Source organism: Mizuhopecten yessoensis, unplaced genomic scaffold (genome assembly GCF_002113885.1).
Source record: "Mizuhopecten yessoensis strain PY_sf001 unplaced genomic scaffold, ASM211388v2 scaffold11037, whole genome shotgun sequence".
NCBI classification, from domain to species: domain Eukaryota; kingdom Metazoa; phylum Mollusca; class Bivalvia; order Pectinida; family Pectinidae; genus Mizuhopecten; species Mizuhopecten yessoensis.
Genome location: NW_018408847.1, coordinates 761,805 through 781,225, shown reverse-complemented (window position 1 = coordinate 781,225; position 19,421 = coordinate 761,805). Strand labels below are relative to the sequence as shown.

The following is a 19,421-nucleotide window of genomic DNA, read 5'->3' as shown; positions in this document are numbered from 1 at the left end:
CAAAGATTTTATAAACTTTGATATTTTTTGGCAAATACTAGGAACTTTTCAGTTCGCCATGACAAGAGGATTCCCATACAAAGTAGTTCCGGCTAGTATGGTGATACAACATCTTGTATCTCACATGTGTGATACACTACGACAGAAAACATCAACAGAAAGTTGTTGTATTACTATTGTAAGATTACATAGGTATGTGATAAAAGGTCCTATATGGGGCACTGTAGCTGCATGTACACGGACTATTTTCACGGTATAGTAAATAAAAGAAGAACCTGTAGTGGCGTAGGAATATATGTTACCAAGGTTTTGACCAATCGCAGCATATTTAGGTTTTATCACATATTTATATGGCCGTATGACATAGTAAAATGGATCAGTTATATTATAAATACATCTATTCGCTTGTGGAATTGTGTTTGAATAAATGTTCACAAAAGTTGGCCGATTCTCCGCGCTAAAGATATATATATATATATCATAAGCTTAAAGTTTTGTGTTAACTTGTCTTGACGATACGAGACCTTTACAAGGAGTGTCCATTATCTATTGTTTCCAAATTTTCAAACAAATTTCGAGCAACTGTTATTTTGTCAAAGACATGGTAAGATGTATAAATGAGTAAAGAATACATCTGTAGAAAATTACTTAAAAATTTGATAGCAGCGCTTAATGTAACAATGTATCGTAACATGATGGTACTCTTTACCTTTAATGTGAGATCACCTTAGCTGTAAGAATTATCTACACGATCTGTGTCTGAGGGAAGGCTAAGATAGGGGTAACTGTAGCAGGAAGCTGTCGCTCTTTTCCTCGTATCTACAACATCTGTGCGCGAGGGAAGGCTAGGGTAAGGGAAGCTGTGTCTCTATTCCTCGTATTCACACGACACGTATTGATGACACATTTAGAACTTATCATTTTAACTTGTCCCGGGAGTGCCATACTCAACATGTATGCGGCAAACCCTTTTCCATTATCATTATTGGCCATCTTCTCTTGTTAGCAGACATTGTATGTTAATAGCTCCGACTCGTGGTCCGCGTTGGACAGATAATCAATGTATGGTTAGCTTGTAGGAGCAATAAAGAATTATTATTATTATTCACAAACCATAATTGAAGACAAATCATTACCCTTAAATTGTATATAAAGAATTTGTGTTTTGAAGATTGGCAATGAAAACTATGATTAACTAAAGGAAATAAAATCTTTGAATATTTCTTTTTTGAATATTCGCGGTCATTGTACATTAAGCTAAACATGCTTTCAAACAGGAGGTATAGTCAGTGTATCATAACGCTGGGGCTCAACACGGATTATCGTCAACATTTTGGATGGTTGTTGTACTTATGTAAGGTTCCGAATGAAAGTTATGAAGTTCCGAACGGTGAGTAACAAGCTACTTCATTCACACAGCTGACATCTTACCATTTTATTCTGAAATTTTCTGATGAAAACGAAGAGCAGGTATAATATTTTGAAAGCTTTTAGGAACCTTTAAGTTACGTGCTATTTTACAACTACCCTCATATAAAGACATACAGATTCTAGAGAAATTCATGATACAAGGATCTACTTAAACTACCATATGACCCTCATATCTACTCTCAGGAGCCCAATATCATACCATGCCAATACGCCAAAACAAACATTTAAATATTCGTGGAAACCCATCGTGTACTTAAATGAAGTGAATAAAGACCAGGGTTCATATTGGTAAAACCGTCAGTTCTTCTTTACTAAGGGAAAGAAATGAAATTCAATCCTTATTTAAATGCACTTCACCCCCGTACAAAAAGCCGAAGTGAATTATCTTCGGCATGAGGCCAGCTCCCAGAGTGATCATACTGGAATTCCAAACGGTTAAACAATTCGGGATACTATAGTACTTACAGAATTCCGAATGACCACTCACAAAATGGTAGAAGCAAATAGACCCCATAACATTGAGGTAATGAAAGTAAAATATCCTTTGGAACAAATGAAGTATTGTCAGAAAATTTAGGTTCGAAACGAGTCACAAAACGCTCGAAAAGATTGAGGCTAGGTTGCAAGAATATATCGCCATCAGAAAGTCTTTTGTGGTCGGATGATGCAATAGCTACAATACTCGCCTCCTACTGTTATAGCTGATCATGAGAAGAAACAGCTGAGTGGGTGTAATATTGACTTAGGTATAGAGGAAAGCAGTTTAGTGAGTGAGAGAACTATTTTATTAGGTATAGCAGAAAATAGCTTTGTGAGATAACTGTTTGCCTGCCTAGGTATAGAGGAAAATGGTTTAGTTGGTGAACTCTTTACCTTGGCCTGGCCATCTATAATCTTGTGACGTTACATACATACCAGTATAAAAAAAGAGAACAGTATTAATTAAATCATCAACCAATTCCAATCCTATCAGGAAGTTAGCTACACAATTGTCTAAATACAAAGACAAGCAACATGTTGTCATTATATAAGACCTAATTAGACCTTATAAGACCTTATAAGACCTTATTAGACCTTATTAGCCATTATTAGACCTTATAAGACCTTATTAGACCTTATTAGACCTACTGACAATATAACAACAGGTGGACCTAACTGGTTTGACTGGAGAAGATGGAAGCCGTTCGTGATAGCTCATCCTAATGGACAGGAGTTGACTCACTGTGATAGGCTTACACGGACTGGGGTTGAATGATGCTGTTTCTCCGGTTAGACAATTAAGATCGGATTTTGGTTTTTGTAAGTATTTCAAAGTACAAGTGTAACAAACCATCACAATGGCACCCTCCTACCCCTGTCTATTACCATACAATTAGCCAATTCTCTACAGTGGCTTTCTCTGAAACAGTTTTAATTGCAGTATTGCTTATGATGGTATTTCATGCAATTTAGAAAAGGCTTTGATAAATTGTTCACTCTAAAGTACAATCTACATTGCATCATTTACAAAAATTACATTTCGCAACTAAGCTTATATTTTCCACATCAAACAAAAATAGAAAGAGCTTTAAAATGACAAATCACTTCAACAGATAAACGTTTTAGCCACCAGCTAATATGAGAAATAGGACAGTATCGTTATCTTACCTAAAGGGTATGACATGTTCGAAGTCAACTAAACGAAATCCATAATGCAGATTGATTCGCTTCTTATACATAACAGGACACATTAATTATTAATAACTAATTAATTTCTGCTTTTTAAACAGAAGAAATACACAATCCAGCTGCCTTCATTGAGTATTCAACACAAAAATGAAATTAAAAAAAGGAAATTTTAAAGCTCGTAGGCTTGTGATCAAATCCCACATGATCAGCAATTACAACTTGCTAAATTAGGGTTAATAATGATTCCGTCTTTCCGGAGAGAACGGGTATTTAACAATATGTTAACTTACAATTGAGGTCGACAGTCAATCAAGAAATAAAAGTACTCGGCTATTGTCGTAAAGATGCAAGGCATTTCATATATCGCTGGGAGCCTGGGAGGGGAATCACTTAAACGAAGAAATAAGAGCAGGTTCGTACTACTTTATAAAGTGCTGAACATCTAATCGCCATTCCAGAACCTTCCATCCAACCCCATGGCTCGGAGTCGGTCGTGACTGTCATCCCAACTCGCTGATGCCCTTGTTTACCATCTGTAACAGTTAAATGCACAAAAGGACATTTTTTACATTGTCATTATTTTTTGTGTATGCCGCACATGTACAAACAGCGATATATCCAGAAGGACGTTGCCGACACCTGTTCTGTTTAGCAGTGTTTTCTCAGATATCGAAGACGTTTAACCCCGATCAAAAGTAACTCGCAAAGGTTTAATTACGTTTTTGCTTTAGCTGTTATATGGACGTTTAACCTGGTGAAACCTAACGTTTCAAGTTAAGCAAAATGAAAGTGACTTATGATAGAATGAAATAAGAAGTTATATGTAGTGCTCTCATAGACATCAATCCATCTTAAAAAGCATTTTCAAACAGCAGCAATATTAACACTCTAAAAGCTTGTGCATCGTAATTTATCGAACATAGACACCCTTCAACACAGTTGTTCCTGAGGTCAAATAATAAATACGTTGTGTTTTGATGTGTGTACGATTAATTCCTCAGTTTAAGGATGCAATAGCTTATTTGAAATGTTTGATATGTTTTTCCATGGTTTGATGTCCTAAACTACTAAGCTCATATGAAGAAGGTGTTCCATGGTGATGAAAGTGCCATCGCTCTTAAATATCAAAAACTGGGAACGAAAGTCTCCGTATTGTTGTGTGTTGGTTTAATAACGCCAAAGTATCCTGGGGGTTCCTAATTGTTGACTTTTAGATTCAATCCTGGTTGTGTTCTTGTGTATTGAAGTTGTAGAGAATACTTTATAGATCACCTTTAAAGTAACACCATGCTATTGAAATCATGTTCATTACGCGAAAGAATGATTGAATATGGATAATTCGTGGCATCACAGAAACCCCTTTTTACAGTGCATAATGGTGATTGTTCATATTGATTGTTCTTTTAGACCATACAGTGTGTATTCCATTAGGTCTGATTGCAAAGTTGAAATTTAAACCGCACAGAAAAAAATTACATTGATACTCAGATTAAATTGATCCTCATTTTTACAACAAGTTGATAACTTATAAACTTACTGTTGTATGAAATTGTGTATTGACTTTATGAGGCATTAGTGTTATCAAATATTGTTTCAGTAGTTATAATAGCTCTGCAACTACCATAACCAAAAAATACAAGGCAACACAATCGTCTCAACACCACCATAATCAACACCACCACCACCAATATCACCAACAGCAGCAAAAAACAACAACAACAGCAATGTCTCCATAATTACCAGTACTAGCAGAAACAACCACCTAAACATACAGCAACTGCAACCACGACGTCTTCGTTTCCATCAAAAATATATCCACAAGCACCATGATCGTCACCACCATAACGAACAGTAACAATTACCATCACTAATACCTTCAACAACAATCACCCCACCATTAAGCAACAGCAACACAACCATTGCCACAAACTCCACCACTGTCAATACTAACAACAAAAACAACAACAACCAACACCTTCACAACACAAACTCCACCATCACCGTAAACACATAAAACAATCAACAATTTCATCAACAACAACAACCAACACCATCATCACCAGAAACTCCATCACCTACATCACCACTGTCAACACTTAAAACAACAACTACAATAAATAATATCAACAACGACACCATCAAAACAAATACAATCACAACAATTAACACTAACACCACCACCGTCAACAACAATATCACCACCACTACATCTTACAACAACAAGAGGCCCAGAGGGCCTATATCGCTCACTTTAATATGTTTAAAATAATTGGTATGTAGTAAATATATAGCACTCCATGGTAGGTGCTGTAGGTACATGAAATTTCAGAAAGATCCATCCAGTACGTGAGACAGAGCGATAACAAATTTCCAACAGAGCCCCATCCCTTGTCCCTAGGGGGTCTTACCCACCGTGTATACACAATTGAGTCCCCTTGACCCGAGGATGCTCCAGACTAAATAAGGATAAAATCCTGTCATTCGTACAGAAGAAGGTATTTGAATAATTTACTATGTTCCCTATTGAGCCCCGCCCTTCTGCCCCAAGGAGGGGGCCACGATCACTAATAACACATTGAGTCCCTTTTGCCCAAGATCCTCCAGACCAAATTGGGAAGAAATCCCTTCATCCCTATGGTAGAAGAAGGATCTTTAAGTTTTACCTCTATTTCCCCTTTTGGGCCCCGCCCTTTTGCCCCTTGGAGACCACACCCTATCCTTATACAAAATTGAGTCCCCTTGGCCCAAGGATGCTCCAGAATAAATTAGGATAAAATCCCTTAATCCCTATGGTAGAAGAGGATTTTAAATGTTTTACCTCTATTTTCCCTATTGAGCCCACCTCTCTGCTTCCAGGGGGGTCAGACACACCCTTTATATAAAATTCCCTTTTACCCAAGGACGCTCCACACCAAATATGGACCAAATCCTTTCATTCCTACGGAGGAAGAAGGAATGTAAAGACCAGGCCCCTGGGGGGCCAGACCCATGGTTTATACAAAATTGGTTTCCCTTCACCCAAGAATGCTTCAGCCCAAATATGGATCAAATCCTTTCATTCCTACAGAAGAAGAAGGATTTTAAAGAATTTGCTATATTTATCATAGTGGGCCCCGCTACTCAGTCCCCAGAGGGTCCAGACCCACCATTTATTCAACATTTGTTCCCCTTCCCCCAAGGATGCTTCTGACCACATTTGGTCAAAATTTACTTGGCCGTTCAGGACAAGAAGCGTTTAAAAGGAAAAGATGACGGACTGACGACGGACGCTGCGGTATGGCATAAGCTCACCATGGTCCTTCGGACCAGTTGAGCTAAAACGACAAAAAAAACACCATTGCCACAAACTTCACCACCACAAATAAAATTAATATTATCAACAACTACAAAAAAAACCAACCTCCACCACCACTCAACACCACCAACAACAGCTACAACAGCAACACTCCTATAACAGTATCAAACTCTGACACATCAATACCTAATTGTTCAATTGTTGTGGACCATAACGTTTAACTGTGTTGATGATGCTGAACACTGTCTGGCTGGACTCCCGTTATGCTCCTCACTAAATTGTTAGTTATTATGTATAATGCCAGGCCGTAATGTGTGTAGAGTAGGGAGTCTAAATCAATGACAGTGATGATGTGGTAATATGTTTATAGGTTGGTGTACTAATTAGGATAATTAGTGTAGGGTCTGTATTCTCACTGCTCTGATTGCTGGTAGAGAACAGGTGTGTCACCGACGGGACTATATAACGTCCGGCCTCCGGTCCTCTCTGTACACAGCAGGAACTACACTCAAACAGGTACGTCACTTTATAGTATTGTCTCAATCAGTTTACATTTAATTATTCTGTAGGATAATTCGCATTCTACTTTTTAATTTCCAAGTATTTCTCTTAAGAAAATTATATTCGAGGTTTCGTTTCTTTCTATTTGTTAATTATTGGGTTTTTTTCAATTTTTAGATATTAGTTAAGTTTGACAAGACATATGCAGGAATATGTATGACATTTCCGTGAGTTGTTTGTTAAATTATATATTTTATATATTGGTTAATATGAAAAAGGTTATAAATTATATTTACTAGTTATTTTCTTGTTTAAGAATTATTTCAATTAGTTCAAAGGCAAAAGTAACGTAGTCATTACATTATACAAATAGAGTTTCCGTTTTGAGCTACGAAATAATACCAGTGTAGTCGATTCCATTTTCACGAGGATTAAAAACATCCAACTAGAAGTAGACTAGTTTACCATATCTTTCATTACTTTTATTCATATTTTTATATATTCGGATATTTATACAAAAATAGTTACAAAGCTAAACATTTCCTTATCTTTGGTATGTTCGGAAGGATAACAAACGCTATAGTAGATGGTATTAAGAGTTTTCTAAACTTTATGTGAATTGTCTTATCGTTCTCGATCAAATTTTATCAAGCCTTGTTAGCTTCCTCAGATGTAAAATCATACTGAAAAAAGTATTTCCGTGTCATTTATCTGAGGGTGATATTTTTGTAATCATACGGCAAGTATATATCTGTTTATTTTTAGATTATGTCAATACCAATTATTCAAAATGTTATTATTATTTTTGGTTAAGGAGATGAAGCTTCATACACATGAGTCACAGTTCCAGACGTTCAAAATTATAATTGTCTGCAGTTTTAACAGAAATTTTGAAAATGCAGCTTTTCTGTCTTATTTGTCTTAAGATAATCATTTAGAGTCCATATACCAGTAAATCTATTTATGAATTGCAATAGTTTTAAACGTAGGAAACTAAATGAAAAATTTATGTTAATAAATCATTAAGCTAACCAGTCTCATACAACAGAGTACCGGATGTTAGATAAAATTTATCAAATAGAATCTTGTTATTCAAGCCACCTTCGTTCCCAGATACAGTGGCTAGATTGTAAAATAGTTGGAAAACTGGCACAAAGTGTATGGTCAACCAGATTAGTGGCGACTATATTTACAAGGGTAGTTAGTGGATCAACCAGATTAGTGGTGACTGTATTTACAAGGGTGGGTAGTGGAACAACCAGATTAGTGGTGACTGGATTTATAAGGGTGGGTAGTGGAACAACCAGATTAGTGGTGACTGGATTTCAAGTGTGGATAGTGGAACAACCAGATTAGTGCTGGTTGGATTTACAAGGGTGGGTAGTGGAACAACCAGATTAGTGGTGACTGCATTTACAAGGGTGGGTAGTGGATCAACCAGATTGGTGGTGACTGTATTTACAAGGGTGGGTAGTGGAACAACTAGATAAGTGGTGACTGTATTTACAAGGGTGGGTAGTGGAACAACCAGATTAGTGGTAACTGTATTTACAAGGGTGGTTAGTGGATCAACCAGACTAGTGGCGACTGTATTTACAAGGGTGGCTAGTGGATCAACCAGACTAGTGGCGACTGTATTTACCAGGGTGGTTAGTGGATCAACCAGACTAGTGGCGACTGCATTTACAAGGGTGGTTAGTGGATCAACCAGACTAGTGGCGACTGCATTTACAAGGGTGGTTAGTGGATCAACCAGATTAGTGGTAGCTGTATTTACAAGGGTGGTTAGTGGATCAACCCGACTAGTGGCGCCTGTATTTACAAGGGTGGTTAGTGGATCAACCAGGCTAGTGGCGACTGTATTTACAAGGGTGGGTAGTGGAACAACCAGACTAGTGGTGACTGTATTTACAAGGGTGGGTAGTGGATCAACCAGATTAGTGGTAACTGTATTTACAAGGGTGGGTAGTGGATCAACCAGATTAGTGATGTCTGTATTTACAAGGGTGGGTAGTGGAACAAACAGACTAGTGGCGACTGTATTTACAAGGGTGGGTAGTGGAACAACTAGATTAGTGGTGACTGTATTTATAAGGGCGGGTAGTGGAACAACTAGATTAGTGGTGACTGTATTTACAAGGGTGGGTAGTGGAACAACTAGATTAGTGGTAACTGTATTTACAAGGGTGGGTAGAGGAACAAACAGACTAGTGGCGACTGTATTTACAAGGGTGGTTAGTGGATCAACCAGACTAGTGGTAACTGTATTTACAAGGGTGGTTAGTGGAACAACCAGATTAGTGGTGACTGTATTTACAAGGGTGGGTAGTAGAACAACCAGATTAGTGGTGACTGTATTTACAAGGGTGGGTAGAGGAACAACCAGATTAGTGGTGACTGTATTTACAAGGGCGGGTAGTGGAACAACCAGATTAGTAGTGACTATTTACAAGGGCGGGTAGTAGAACAACTAGATTAGTGGTGACTGGATTTATAAGGGCGGGTAGTGGAACAACTAGATTAGTGGTAACTGTATTTACAAGGGAGGGTAGTAGAACAACTAGATTAGTGGTGACTGGATTTATAAGGGCGGGTAGTGGAACAACCAGATTAGTGGTGTCTGTATTTACAAGGGTGGGTAGTGGAACAACTAGATTAGTGGTGACTGTATTTACAAGGGTGGGTAGAGGAACAACCAGATTAGTGGTGACTGTATTTACAAGGGCGGGTAGTAGAACAACTAGATTAGTGGTGACTGGATTTATAAGGGTGGGTAGTGGAACAACCATATTAGTGGTAACTGTATTTACAAGGTTGGGTAGTGGAACAACCAGATTACTGGTAACTGTATTTACAAGGGTGGGTAGAGAAACAACCAGATTAGTGGTGTCTGGATTTACAAGGGTGGGTAGTGGAACAACCATATTAGTGGTAACTGTATTTACAAGGGTGGGTAGTTGAACAACCAGATTAGTGGTAACTGTAGTTACAAGGGTGGGTAGTGGAACACCCAGATTAGTGGTGACTGTATTTACACGGGTGGGTTGTGGAACAAACAGACTAGTGGTGACTGTATTTACAAGGGTGGGTAGTAGAACAACTAGATTAGTGGTGACTGTATTTACACGGGTGGGTAGTGGAACATCTAGATTAGTGGTGACTGTATTTACAAGGGTGGGTAGAGGAACAACCAGATTAGTGGTGACTGTATTTACACGGGTGGGTAGGGGAACATCTAGATTAGTGGTGACTGGATTTATAAGGGCGGGAAGAGGAACAACCAGATTAGTGGTGACTATTTACAAGGATGGGTAGTGGAACAACTAGAATAGTGGTGACTGTATTCACAAGGGTGGGTAGTGGAACAACCAGACTAGTGGTGACTGTATTTACAAGGGAGGGAAGTAGAACAACTAGATTAGTGGTATTAGTGGTGACTGCATTTACAAGGGTGGGTAGTGGAGGGTAGTGGAACAACTAGATAAGCGGTGACTGTATTTACAAGGGTGGTTAGTAGAACAACTAGATTAGTGGGGACTGTATTTACACGGGTGGGTAGTGGAAAAACCAGATTAGTGGTGACCGTATTTACAAGGGCGGGTAGTGGAACACGGGTAGAGGAACAACCAGATTAGTGGGGACTGTATTTACACGGGTGGGGAGTGGAACAACTAGATTAGTGGTGACTATTTACACGGGTGGGTAGTGGAACAACCAGGTTAGTGGTGACTGTATTTACACGGGTGGGTAGTGGCACAACTAGATTAGTGGTGACTGGATTTATAAGCAGATTAGTGGTGACTGGATTTATAAGCAGATTAGTGGTGACTGGATTTATAAGCAGATTAGTGGTGACTGGATTTATAAGGGCGGGAAGAGGAACAACCAGATTAGTGGTGTCTGTATTTACAAGGGTGGGTAGAGGAACACCCAGATTAGTGGTGTCTGTATTTATAAGGGCGGGTAGTAGAACAACTAGATTAGTGGTGACTGTATTTACACGGGTGGGTAGTGGAACAACTAGATTAGTGGTGACTATTTACACGGGTGGGTAGTGGAACAACCAGATTAGTGGTGACTGTATTTACAAGGGCGGGTAGTAGAACAACCAGATTAGTAGTGACTATTTACAAGGATGGGTAGTGGAACAACTAGAATAGTGGTGACTGTATTCACAAGGGTGGTTAGTGGAACAAACAGACTAGTGGCGACTGTATTTACAAGGGCGGGTAGTGGAACAACCAAATTAGTGGTGACTATTTACAAGGATGGGTAGTGGAACAACTAGATTAGTGGTGACTGTATTCACAAGGGTGGGTAGTGGAACAAACAGACTAGTGGCGACTGTATTTACAAGGGTGGGTAGTAGAACAACCAGATTAGTGGTGACTATTTACAAGGGTGGGTAGTGGAACAAACAGATTAGTGGTGACTGTATTTACAAGGGTGGGTAGTGGAACAACCAGATTAGTGGTGACTGGATTTATAAGGGTGGGTAGTGGAACAACCAGATTAGTGGTGACTGTATTTACAAGGGTGGGTAGTGGAACAACTAGATTAGTGGTGTCTGTATTTACAAGGGTGGGTAGTGGAACAAACAGATTAGTGGTGACTGTATTTACAAGGGCGGGTAGTGGAACAACCAGACTAGTGGTGACTATTTACAAGGGTGGGTAGTGGAACAACTAGATTAGTACAAGGGTGGGTTTTAGGATGTTTGCGTTCATTGAACAGCAATTCAAATTTATAATGTTGCCAAGTTAAATCTTTAAAATCAAGTAAATATTTTTTTACACTTTTCTATACAGTGAAAGATTGGTTTATCCACGAAAGCTTTAACTCTGTTTATTCTGTTCGTGGGATCGTTGTAGGTTATCAATGCAGTGTATAAAACAGTTGCACCCGTGTAAGGCTTGTGCAAACCACGTTTCTTAAAGGATACAATATTCGCGTAAATGAACAACAAGATTATTCATATTGAAGCATTGTCATAAATATGGTATGTATTGCAAATACTGAATTGAGAACAACATTTTACTAATGATTAACAAATTGTAGGTGGTTTACTGTATATAAGTTATACAGTTTATAATAGAATTTAATAGTTTTCATAAGGTTATTAATCGTAAAAAAAAAGATAAAATAAATAAATAATAATAATAGAATATCAATAGTTAATAGTAAAAAGAATAATAGGAGGTAGAATATTATTAATGGGTTTGACTTTTATGCGAATGACTAAATATATGAATAGTAATAATACAGGAATGAACCTCATATTTTCAGTCTGAACAGTATTGGTATATCCGTCAACAAGTACCTCCATTGTAGAAGCCTCTGTCCTAGACTCTTTTTTTTAATGAAAATGATATTTGACAAGCTATGAGGTTTGGCTTTGAATGTCTGTTTTTGTTTGCTTGTTTATTACCCTCTGAAAATGATATGAGGAAATATTTTGCCCACCTACGCACCCTTCCCTTTTCATCACACGCCTCAATCATTTAACAATATGTACCGCGTTAAATTGAAGTTACTGGTTTTCTGTCATTCCGGCATTCAATATGTGTATATATCATTCGTGAATGATCAGCGTCTGAAGTTAGAATATTGACTTTTGTATGTGTATCATGGCATCCCTACCGGGCAGTAGTGATTAACTGGACATTAGATAAATGGACGGGTGATAAACAATTGACCACATGGTGGATCATGACAACAGGTGTTAATATGGCTACAGTGGAACCTCGTTTAATCAGACATCTTTAGACCGAACGTCAGTTATCCGGAAAAGTATTCAAAATATGATTTTTTTTAACTTAATTAGTACACAAATCTCGTCGTTCCAGAAACCTCGTTACACCGTAACGACAGGTTAACGTAAAACAATGATTAAGTATATTTACATATGTATTGAATGTTTGAAGACAGCAGAATCTTCATATATTGCCCAATATTAGAATTTTAATAATAGGCAATAACTCTTCATTAATCTCATAACCTTTTGACCAACTCGACCCAGGGCTCGTATGACAATTTCTGTTTAGTTAAATGTGTTAATTTGTATTACGAAATAAATTCGAAAATGAAAATTGACTTTACTCTTCACACCATTGACAGAAGTAGGGTAAATCATATAGTATCGTAACTTGTTCTACGAACTGCGTAATGCGTTAATTGTTTAACAAGAAAACGCACACAACTCTCGGTCATCTCGTACACCTAGTCGGTACGTTTATAGTACACACAGTAAAACAATGCATTCCTTAGTGCGACTTAGACCAAATAGGTTCGACAAAGGAGCGGTGATGACAGGAGCCATGTGCCCACTCCTCCGCATTGTCGAGCCTGTGGGTTATATATGTAAAGGAATGTAATGAAAGTCAGGGTTGGGCTGTGTTATTGACGGGTTGACAAAAAACGCCCAGATGTTTCGATGACGGAACCGCATCATGCATCCTCGATATCCAGGGGTTACGCTCACTTTCGCTCTCTGTAACCCTGGAATATGTCATAGCAAAAATGAAGGCTCAGTGTACGCCACCTTGTTGATGAGACAAGAAGACTAGTTCGATCCTTTGATATACATCAAAAGAATCTCGCGTTCACGTAACGGTAAAAATTGACAGGCTTTGAAGTCGGGCGTATCTTCTTTGTAATCTACAAAGGACAGGTATCAGCCTAGCGATTGGTCAGGTTTTTTTACCTGAGACCAATCAAACAGCTATCTTCGTGCCTTCAATTTTGCTTTGACATATTCCAGAGGTGTAGAGAGCGAAAGTGAACGTAACCTCTGGATATCGAGGATGCGCATCATGTTAAATGATCCTTATGTTTTAAATATGTTTTTATCAATAGTTATCAGTACGATTACCGTGCTGAGCTTATAAGTATTTCATAGACATACATTAGTTCGTAATGTGACAATCACAATCCCTTCTCTTCCTTGGACTATTCTTATGAAAGACATATCCGTTACATTTTTGAGCAGTGTTTTGCGTCAATATTTGACGTATGTTTTACACTTATTTGAAGCTTCAGTCCTAGTGATTCTTTTCACAGCACGTTCACTTCTTGTTTATCGATCTCTCCAAACAACAGGTGCGATGTTTGTTTAAGGGCACTGAAGTATTACACTTCATACATTTCATATCATTTTCATCTGATAGACTAGAAACTCCTTTAATGCATTTTATGAAAGCAGGAAACTTGGCTTTTATCATGTTTATGCTCAGATGTGACATCGATTTGCCACTCATTTATGCAAAACAAAACGTGCATCACGTGGTGTTCTATTAGCTTATGATAATAAGGTTTGGTCACGTGATAATTGCTCAGGGAAGGACTTGTATACTGCTCGTTTTGCTTTGCATAAATAAGCGACATAGGTAACTCGCAAGTCGCAAGTCGATGGCAGAAATATGCCACCATACATTTAACTTAAGTTTTGAATCATGTTTGACATATGGTCGTCTGATTTTTTTTATATATTCGTATTTATGACAATCTTATCTTACATTTGTCAGACACGTGCTTGTTAAATATACACCCGACGTGTACTTACTGCCTGTTTAATTGTCTTACAGAGAACAAGATGAAGTTTGTTGCAACTGACCGCGTGATATTCTTTTCGGCAATTATCTGCACGTGCCTAAGTCTTCCCACAATACCACAGCGGACCGGAACAGTGTCGAGCAGGCATGCCAAGGTAAAACTTATAATAATTAAGCCCGCCATTTTGATGAGGTTATATGTTCCGTTTTGATACTGATATGATGTAAGATTTGTTAGGATCGTTTTTCATTTATTTCCTGTGTACCTACTCAAACGTTAAAAATAGAGACTAATAATTAGAAACATATAAAAGGTATAAATAATGTAACGGGATTATTGTGGGGGCGGGAGGGGGTAGGGGGTGGTGGTGGGTGGTGGTGGGGGTTAGGGGGTATATATATTTTCTAAATAGCAGACAGAAAAGATACGATATAACTTGTGTTTGGTTCAGAGTTTCATCGAAAGGTATGTAAGCAAACTTAGAGGTATTGATCATTTTCTGTAAATCAGCTTGACAAACTACAAATAACATGACTCAATCTTTCGGTTTTAAAGGCTCGTGCAAAGTGAAATAGACAGAAATCCAATTTCGAAATACAGTATATGATTTACGTGAAGTCGGATCAATCATTGTGCTCAGGAATCAAGTAGGCATTGAACAGTGAAACTGTTTCTGTGTCCGGTAACCAGACCTGCTCAGATAATTCATATATGAGATCTAAATGCTTATATTTATTAACTTCAGAAACTTGTGAAACGAAGCCACGCGTCCGACATGGCGGAGATGATGTTGGAATTTGGAGACGTGGATGGTAGTGGTCAATTGACAGAACACGAAACCTTTTTATTTTTCAAAAATAGTATTGGATTTTCCGATCAGGAAGCCGCCGAGGTGTCACAGAAAATGATAGAAATGGGAGACTTTAATAAAGATGACAAACTGAACTATTTAGGTAAGAACAGAAGCTGACAGAATGGATACAATGTTATCAATGTTCTTGATGCATTCAATGTTATCAATTTTCTTGTTAGATACAAAGTTATCAATTTTCTTAATGCATTCAATGTTATCAATGTTCTTGATGTATTCAATGTTATCAATGTTCTTGATGCATTCAATATTATCAATTTTCTTGGTGTAATCAATGTTATCGATTTTCTTGATGCATTCAATTTTATCAATTTTCTTGTTTGAAAAGACAATGACACTTTAATTTCTGATCAAGTAGACATTATGAACTTTTTTTTTTTTTATAAAAATTTGTATATTGATGATGATACTATAGAGGATGTTAACTTAGACAATCTATTTGAAAATATTGATATTCCAAAGTTAAATGTTACAGAATCTGAAAACTTAGAAGGTCCTATCTCTATAACTGAGGCATCAAAAACTCTTTATAATATGAAAAATAATAAACGTCCTGGCTCAGATGGATTCACAGTCGAATTTTTTAAGGGCTTTTGGAAACAGTTAGGTATTTTTGTAGTAAGATCTAGTAACAATAGTTATGAAAATGGTGAACTATCTGTAACTCAAAAAGAGGGCATAATTACTTTAAATATAGTATATAAAATAGCTTCTGGAACAATAGCAGGGAGATTAAAATCAGTCTTAGATAAACTTATTAATACAGATCAAACAGGTTTCATTTCTGGGCGATACATTGGGGAAAACACCAGGTTAATATATGATATAATGTAATTTACAGAGGAAAATAATATACCAGGGATGTTACTCATGATAGATTTTGAAAAAGCTTTTGATTCTGTATCCTGGAAATTTATTGATAAAGTATTGGATTTCTTTAATTTTGGACATAGTATCAAAAAATGGGTAAAAACTTTTCAAAAAAACTCTAATTCGGCAATTAATCAGGGGGAGAATCTGTCAAAATTCTTTGATATAAAAGGGGGTTGTCGACAAGGTGTTCCGATATCACCTTATATTTTTATACTCTGTTCGGAAATTTTGGTAATCAAAATAAGAAATAACAAGAATATCAAAGGCTGAAAAGTACTTGAAGCTGAACAATATGCAGACGACCCATCTTTAATTCTGGACGGATCAGAAACATCACTAAGAGAATCTATAAAAGAATTAAAATACTTTGAAAAAATATCCGCATTAAAAATGAATTTGGGAAAAACCGAAGTAGTTTGGATAGGGAGTAAAAAAAATAGTGCTGAGGTTATGGCTAATGAATGGAATTTACAGTGGGGGCACACAAGGTTTACACTTCTGGGCATTGATTTTCATGTTGATCTACATCGTATTCCAAAAATAAATTTGATAAAAAAACTAGTAAAACTTAAAGCTTTTAAGAAGACTTGGAGTAGGAGAATTCTTAAACCAATACGGAGAATAGATATAATAAAGTCTATCCTAATTTCTCAATTTAATCACTTATTTATCACTTTACCAAATCCTGATAATACACTGGTCAAAAAGATAAATACAGAAATATATAACTTCCTCTGGAATAGTAAGATTGAAAAAATTAAAAGAGATGTTATTATTAAAATCTTTTCTGATGGTGGTCTCAAAATGATTCATATTAAATCATATATAGACTCATTAAAACTAGCTTGGATTAGAAGATTACTCTCAACAACAGGAACATGGCTAATTATTTTTAATTCAACTATTGATAAAAACCTTCTCGTAAACTGTGGATCAGACTATATTTCCTTTTGTCATAATAACTGTAAAAATCTTTTCTGGAAAGATGTCTTTCTTGCATGGAAAAATCTTACTATTCTTGAGGAAAAATATACAGATTCAAAACAGATCTCTGACATGCCTATATGGTGTAACGAAAAAATCAAAATAGATTATAATAGTGTTTTATAAGGATTGGTATAGGAAGGGAGTTGTAGTAGTTAATGACTTAAAAAAGGATAACAACAACTCCTTCAGGTTTTTTTTATTAAGAGAAATATATGGTGTTATAGCAAATTTCTTACAATATCACGGAATTGTTACAGCTATAAAGGAGCTTTGCAGTCGGTGTAACTTGACCCATCCAAAAATAGACTATCCTTTTATTCCAAGAAAATTACAAATATTTGCTAAAAAACAGAAAGGTGCAAAAGATTTTTTATAATGTGCTTAGTAAAAATGATATAATTGCAAGTGGAACAAAAAAATGGGATGAACAATTTGAATTTGATGAAGGTGATTGGAAAATGATTTTTAAACTCCCATTTTCTGTAACAAAAAATACAAAATTGCAATGGTTCCAATTTAGGATTAATCACCATATTCTAATAACAAATTCGTACATATTTAAAGTTGGGTTAGTAGACAGTCCTTATTGTAACATTTGTAAAACAGAAATTGAAACGATAGAGCATACGCTATGGAACTGTGAAAAAGTTCAGATTTTACTTGTAAACTTAGAAAATTTGTTGAATTCACTGTTCATTCCATTTGAATTTAATTTAATAAGAAATCTGTTCTTTTTGGTACATATCGTCAGAATGGAATAAACAGAAAAGTGGATAATATGATCATCTTTACAATAAAACAATATATCTACAAATCAAGGTGCCACAAGAACGAACTCTGCATTATCGCCCTGAAAAATACACTAAAGTTTCAGAATGGGCCAAATGGCAAAGCTTTTTTTGAAACACCCAAACTTGAAATTACGACTGATTTACCATAAGTAACTTATCAATTTATAAATATAATTGTTATATTGAGTAAATGCAAATATTGATTACGTTCACACTGACAGCTAGCTTAGAAATTCAAAATGTAATACACATTTTCAACAATCCTACCTTTCCTTTCTGATAATTGTATTGGTATTTGTATGATAATGAATGAGTGTGTGTGTCTTTATATAATGTTTGTGTTATGTCATGTTATGTATATATATTGTAACTGTATGGGGCAAAGAAGTAATTTTCGGAGCGATCCGCTCCTTTTTCAAGACACAGTGAAACAGAACAGTTACATGATTTTGCTTACTTTGCTCATTATAACTCTTTTCTGATTGGCTGATTTTTATTTCCGAAGATTATGAAGTGCATTTAACTGACTAATTATAAAAAAAAGAATATCGGCACTTCGGTTGAACTCGATTTGACGATGATTAATTGTCTATAAATTAAATAAGATATTCGTTTCTGTTTCCTCTGATTTCAGAAGCTGCTGTAGCGCTAATGATAATATCGGACACGTGGGGCAACGCACTGAAGTGACGTTACACAAGTAGTGACGTCATGTATCTATGACGTCACAAAGGAAAAAAAAGCACGGATTGTAATTACTAGCATTGATGACTATCCCAGGAATAACTGATTCTCAGAAAAGACACCGTATCTCGATATTCTTTTATGAATATATATAAGATATTTGATAGCTGGCCATTAAACCAAAAGATATAAAATATATATGGCGTACAACTAGAAAAAGAAGAGGTTTCTATTTCTTGCATTTTTCAAAAACAAAACCTTTGTTTTGTGTTGGGAAATGTCACCGTTTTCACGTGCTAGTTAGTGACGTAGTTTGAGGGAAGTAACATTGGGCATCCTTTAAGATCATGCCTTGATAACTATTTGCCCATTTTCTTTTTAGTAGGATATATTTGCAACATTGTTAGTATACCATGTTACATTTGTAATGAGGGGCAATATTATCAAAACACTCAGATAATTATTATCTCACTGCAGCTCAAACTAAATAGTGGTCGGTCGTCATATTCACCGGCAGACGGCGCAGTGATAGGGAAATACTGATAAGTGTGATCGCTTTGAAGACATCACTTCAATTACAATGACAGAATCTTTAAGCATCAACTTGTCTTTGATTGTTTGCGAAAGATAAGCTGTGTCTATTCAGTATTTCGGCCTGATGCGTATCTATCTTGCAAGCACCAATTCCATTCTACTTCCAAATCGTTTTGACTGTTTGGACTTGAAATGAACAATAAAACACAATAATAAATTGTATATGTTTCATGTG

At 36.5% G+C, this 19,421-nt stretch overlaps 1 protein-coding gene across 1 annotated transcript; it reads left to right on the top strand.

The window, feature by feature from the left end:
• Nucleotides 1–13,475: 13,475 nt before the first annotated feature.
• Nucleotides 13,476–19,405, top strand: LOC110464847. Its single transcript, XM_021520293.1, has 4 exons — nt 13,476–13,507; nt 14,479–14,600; nt 15,192–15,399; nt 18,603–19,405. Exons 2-4 carry the CDS (start codon nt 14,487–14,489, stop codon nt 18,656–18,658), a joined length of 378 nt encoding a protein of 125 aa, XP_021375968.1. The 5' UTR covers nt 13,476–13,507; nt 14,479–14,486; the 3' UTR covers nt 18,659–19,405.
• The last annotated feature ends 16 nt before the right edge of the window (nt 19,406–19,421 follow it).